Source organism: Centropristis striata, chromosome 7 (genome assembly GCF_030273125.1).
Source record: "Centropristis striata isolate RG_2023a ecotype Rhode Island chromosome 7, C.striata_1.0, whole genome shotgun sequence".
NCBI lineage: Eukaryota > Metazoa > Chordata > Actinopteri > Perciformes > Serranidae > Centropristis > Centropristis striata.
Genome location: NC_081523.1, coordinates 15,461,854 through 15,467,854, shown reverse-complemented (window position 1 = coordinate 15,467,854; position 6,001 = coordinate 15,461,854). Strand labels below are relative to the sequence as shown.

General features: G+C 36.7%; 1 protein-coding gene across 4 annotated transcripts; it reads left to right on the top strand.

Annotated features, from left to right (window-relative positions):
- The first annotated feature begins 321 nt into the window (after nucleotides 1-321).
- On the top strand, nucleotides 322-4,777 carry med22 (mediator complex subunit 22). 4 transcript variants are annotated; one of them, XM_059336946.1, is made up of 5 exons: nucleotides 322-429; nucleotides 638-794; nucleotides 946-1,026; nucleotides 2,632-2,840; nucleotides 4,406-4,777. In XM_059336946.1, exons 2-5 carry the CDS (start codon nucleotides 672-674, stop codon nucleotides 4,596-4,598), a joined length of 606 nt encoding a protein of 201 aa, XP_059192929.1. In that variant the 5' UTR covers nucleotides 322-429; nucleotides 638-671; the 3' UTR covers nucleotides 4,599-4,777. The 4 variants fall into 4 exon arrangements, with proteins under 4 accessions (XP_059192929.1, XP_059192932.1, XP_059192931.1 ...); XM_059336948.1 differs by having other exon boundaries at nucleotides 335-422; XM_059336947.1 differs by having other exon boundaries at nucleotides 421-555.
- Nucleotides 4,778-6,001: the final 1,224 nt, after the last annotated feature.

Below are 6,001 nucleotides of genomic sequence, written 5' to 3'. Positions count from 1 at the left end.
CACACAAGCACAATCAATTGAACTCAGATATTTTAAACAGAACCATCATCTGATGAAGCTCAAAATGAATTAAGTATACTAGAATTATTTTGCAAAAGAACTGGATGAGCGGACAACAGATGAAACATGTTTAGAGATATTCAATTGTGATAGTATCATTGTGTTTTATGTTACATTATCATAATCTCTATCATATCTTTTCTGCTTCTTAAAACCACCCTGAACTATTTTATTTTATTTTATTTTATTTTATTTTATTTTATTTTATTTTATTTTATTTTATTTTATTTTAAGCGTCACTAGGGGGCGGTAACGCATAGTTACACACCGGATGTTGGCCGCCTGAACATATAGTAGAAGAAGAACAAAGGCTGTTGGTCTTGGTCATTTACACAATAACTACATTGTTTTCAAAGTATGCGGTAAGAAGTAAGTGATAACCTTTACAAAACCTGTTATAAAATATACATTCGTGCAGTATTACATGAAAACCACGTGAGATGCCCGTTTTTTTCATCCGTTTGTGTTAGGAAAGCACGCGCCTTTTCATGCTAGGTAGTTGTTCGCTCATCATTAATGTTTTCACTGTTTTTCACTACAAACCTCATCCGCTGAATTAATTTCTGTGCGTGAACAGGTAAGACGCGCAGTGTTGCCTTTTCCTGAGCACGATGGCTACTCAGAGAGTGCTCCCACAGAGCAAAGAGACTCTGCTACAAAACTACAACAAGAGACTGAAAGATGACATCAGGTCCATCCTGGACAACTTCACAGAGATCATCAAAACAGCAAAGGTACAGAAATACAGAGCTGTTTTTCTAACGCTTTCTCTGCGGGATAAGCATAGTTACATCTCATTATCAGCACCTCTCCCATTTCCTGTCACCTTTCGCTCTCCAAACATGTGAGTAAATGTGACATTCTCACACTGTTTCCCTTCTCCAGATAGAGGATGAGACACAGGTTTCCCGAGCAACCCAAGCGGAGCAGGACCATTATGAGATGCACGTCAGAGCTGCCAACATTGTAAGTAATGCAATTTATTTTTTCACCTTATTTTTTTACTTGGTAAGGCATCTTTAACCTTCTGGATTCCATGAAAACACCTGCATATTACTTCTTCATGACGTGAAGACATAAAAATGAAGCAACATTGAGTCTTGCCATCAGCTTCCCTCTAAAGTTCTGGCTTGAAACTCCATACCAGATTTTTTTTTTGATGATATTCAGCCAAGTAAAACTGGAGATAATGTCAAATATATTTAGTAAAATATTGAACTAGATATTATCCTCATTTTACCTGTTATATGTTATATATGCAACCTGTATTCAAATTTGCAATATTTAAAATGATGTGTTTTGAAGCATAATTTTCAAGATCAGATTTTATGTTTCCTTAGTTTCTTTTGGGTTAAAAATTTTGTTCAAGTAAGTCAAAGTTAAAAATTAATTATCAGGACATATAGGTGAGGCAACGCTGAAAAAACTGATACCAACATGGCATGGTGAAGATTTTTTAACGGACATAGCCGAAGATTTCAGAGGGTTAATGGGGGCACAGGAAAATTCAGAAAATTCTGCACAAATTCAGTAGTAATACTGTAAAATTATCACTTTGCTTAAAATAAATCAGAATAAAAAAGTGTAGGCTAACACTGAATCTGCTGATGATACTGAATACTGAATGATACTTTCTGAAGGAAATACATTCACACACAGCCAACATTTCAGTACAGTCCTCGTTGTGGGTTTAGTGTTTTCTGAATGAATGTGAACAGCAACTCACTTGAAGCTGTAACATTGAAACTAAAATTCATTCAACACTGTCTGACAGTATTACATAATTCCTGTATCAACTTGTTACAACTCTTCATTAAGGATGTTTTTAATGAGTAAAATCTTCAAACCCTAGATTAGATGTTTTATGACTGTACCATTTTAAATTAAAATTTTGTAGCTGAGCATAATTTCCCCAAATTTCAGCTTGATATTTTTTGTATCTTTATAAAGTTTGAGATGTCAATTCATGCTTTAATTCATGTTTTTGGCAGTACTAGTGCAGTGCCCGTAGGAAGTATGTATTAGTATTAGAATAACAGAATTTGCACATTACATGCCACACTACAGCGTCTGCAACTCCATTAAACACTTACTTTTCATAAGGTACGCACACCATCCAGCACACATTGAACATTGATATTCGCTGGAAACTATTTGAATATTATTGAAAAATCAAACCTTGTAGCGCACTTTAACACTCCGAAAGGTAGGCTACATAGACATACAGGTAAGATGAGTCAAGCGTGGAAATCCAGAGCGAATTGGGGTACTGTCCAGGTGTAGGCCTATCACACAATGGGGCGGAGCTCCCCTAACAGGAGTCCGGTCAGAAACCATGCAATAAGTCCTACGTAAATAATGATGATATTTTGAAAAATGAATGAAAAAAATCTTCAAAATCAAGGATGCTCACCATCATGCCATGCACAAGCCACATATAAGATCTAGATATGCCCTAGACACACACACAGACGCTTCTTGCTTTTATAACTAGATAGATGCTGTTTTCAACTGTTTTCAGAATAATTATAATAACGATTTTATCAACCCATTTCTTTGTTGTTTTATCAGGTGCGAGCTGGTGAGTCGCTGATGAAGCTGGTGTCCGATCTGAAGCAGTTCCTGATTCTAAACGACTTTCCCTCAGTGAACGACGCCATCAGCCTCCAGAACCAGCAGCTCCGCTCGCTGCAGGAGGAGTGTGACAAGAAACTCACCTCGCTCCGTGACGAGATCGCCATCGACCTGTATGAGCTAGAGGAAGAATATTACTCCTCCAGGTACAAGTAGGCTCATACTTGCCCCCATCCCACCGCCCTGCACTGTTGTCCCATGCCCAGCACCATGTACTGTCTCACCTTTACCATTCACTGCTGAGCCCAGGGAAGGGTTTCCTTCTGCCAACATCTAAACCTGACACCTTTTGGGTTGAATTTATCTCATCGTCATATCCAAACGGTACCATTCATCAACACAGATCATTGCTGAGGGTCGGTGTGATGGAGATCATCTCACTAAGTGACTTTGTTGTTGATTAGTAAGTGCCTTGACTTTTTTCTGCTCTACGACATGTGTCATAATTGGTCAAAGTAGAGAGAACTTCAGAATTAAAGGGGTAAACAACTGAATATTAGCTGTGTAAATCTATACAGTCCTTAAACTACCAAAGTGCGACATGTATTTTTAAGCATTTAATGCAGTTTATTGATGCAGTTTGAAAGCCAGGGGGCTTTTCAGGTTTACTTTAACAATTCAGGACAGAAAGCTTTTGATCTTGTGCTGCATTTATTACAAAATGGTGGTTAGATGTTTGATTTCCTGGTCTGCAGCGTCCACTAGAGAGGTTTTAACAACTTTTATCAGGCTCTTGCAAGAGATTCATGGTTTAGTGAAATTTAAGAAATGAGGCCTTTGATCTTAGTTCTTTTACGACTAAAATATTCTGACTTGAAGTAATGACCTGAGTTCATTCAAATCCATGAATTTAAATCACTTTTCATTTGTGGATGAAATGTTAGACGGTTGTGAAAAGGCTTCTGCAACACAAAGTTTTGTAGAAAACCCCCTTTAGAAGAATTACTAAAACTATATCAGATGATTTTATAGATGAATCATTCAGTTTTATTCAAGATTATTTATATGTAATATTTAAATCATAAATGGAACCTGTAAAGTAGTTTGTAAGGATGAATGTTTGGTAAAGACTGTAAAATTAGGCCTGAGTGTTTGCTCTTATTTTTTCGAGGTTAAATCTGAAACTACTTAAGAGTTTCCCCAAGGAGAATTCTTTTTCTGTTAAAGCAATTTGGTCATTATTTTTAAATGACTCCGTCCTTAAGACCAGAAGTGACTCAAGCTGTAAACATGCAAGCTGTGTCAACCACACATGTACTTGTGTTCCGGTTTGTGCCAGCTGTTCCAGTAGTCCCAGAATGATTGAGAAATAAAGTAGAGACAAAACACTGTAGTAGTTTGTCTTGTTTTCTGTGTCAAAGTATCAAGAAGTGTCTCTCAGTCCTGTGTGGAGCATGTTGGGTGTGGGCCTTCCTTCCTCGCTGCACTCGCTCTGCTTTCTCCTCCATCAGCAACTAATCACACCGTTTTTGCTGAACTTAAAATCAACAGTTGATCAATCACACCTCTGACTACAGTATCTAGTGGATAATTAGGTGTTGATCCAGTTTCCAGTGCTTCTGCATAACCTCCATGCTTCTATCGTACGTGTGCCTTTTATGTGCTTCTCTATGTGGATGAATGTGCTTATTCTGACCTGCCGCTCTCGTCTGCTCCTCTCCTTCTGTGCTGCGCTGATTCTTTGCCTCCCACTGGTTTCCGCTCTGCAAAGCTACAGTCAGTGGGACAGCACTGATCTGCCGCTGTGTGAGGCCTACCGCCAGCGGGACAGTTGGGCCTCCCCAGGCAGCAGCTGCAGCTCCACGCAGGGCGACCGAGAGGACGTGGAGGGACCTCCTTCACAGGAAACGAACCCCCAACTTCACCTCAATGGACACGGGACGTCCTCTATAGAGAAACCATGAGGAGGAAAGTTGACAATGATTCTGATTTGGTATACTTTTTTTTCAACTGATAATTACCTGCTACTCATGACCGGTACAGATACAATAACTGGTATTTTTTGTATTTTAAAAATAAGTTCATCATTTGTAGTTTATGTACAAAGAAAGTCTAAGTAAAGATGTACAGTCGTGGAAAAAAATATTAGACCACCCTTGTTTTCTTGTTCATTTTAATGCCTGGTACAACTTACGGTACATTTGTTTGGACAAACATAATGATGACAACAAAAGTTGCTCATAAGAGTTTAATTTAATTTAATTATCTAGCCATTTTCCATGGTTTTCTTGATAATGATATGGTTATTATAAAGAAACCCATGGAGAGATTTTAACAACTTTGATCAGGCAAGAGATGCATGATTTAGTTCTTTTATGGCTAAAATATTCTGACTTGAAGTAATGACCAGAGTTCATTCAAATCCATGAATTTAAATCACTTAAATCACACAATGATTTGGTTATTATCAAGAAAACCATGGAAAATGGCTAGATTTCAGCTCTTAAATTAAACTCTTATGAGCTATTTTTGTTATCATTATATTTGTCCAAACAAATGTACCATTAGTTGTACCAGGCATTAAAATGAACCAGAAATTTAAGAAAACATTGGTCTAATATTTTTTTCCATAACTGTATAAACTAAGTCTGACATCTCTATCAGTTAACACAACAAAAACACAGTTCTGTCTCTTCAAATGTTTTATTTTTCTAGTAAACTACATCAGAAAACTTCACAAGCATACATTTCCTTTTTAAGCATCTTGTTTCCAAACAATTCAAACATAATCTGTCAAATCAAAATCAAATATTCAATAACGTTAACTGTCCACCACCTGCTGTATCTGAATGTGTACTCACTGAACTTGTTAGTCAGAAATAATTGTCAGTAAAAACAATTTGGCTTTGTATTATCAGTAATAAATTGGCTATAATGCAAAACAATATCAATTTACCATTATTGGTGTTGATATGCATCATGCATCCCAAGCTAATATAGTTTTCATTACAAATTGTGAACTAGTGTCTGACTAGGTCTGCCGCTGTAATGTGTCATGGACTAAAGGTATAAAGTTTTGTTTTTTTGTTGCATAAACAGGTTTGACAGGAGTAAAATAAATTACTTAATTAGAAATACCTGGACAAAGTCATTAGAATCAGAAGAATGATTGCCTGTATAATGTACCAGAAGTAACATTCCTGTAAAATGACTTTTTGAAAAATGACTAAATGTGCACACTGACCTATATGCTGTTTAAATACTGAAGTAAAAAAAATGCAGACTTTATTTTTTAGTGTACTTTTCTAACGTTTAATTGCCAGTATGCATTTTTTATGTTGGTATTGAGTGTATGTTCCTACATTTT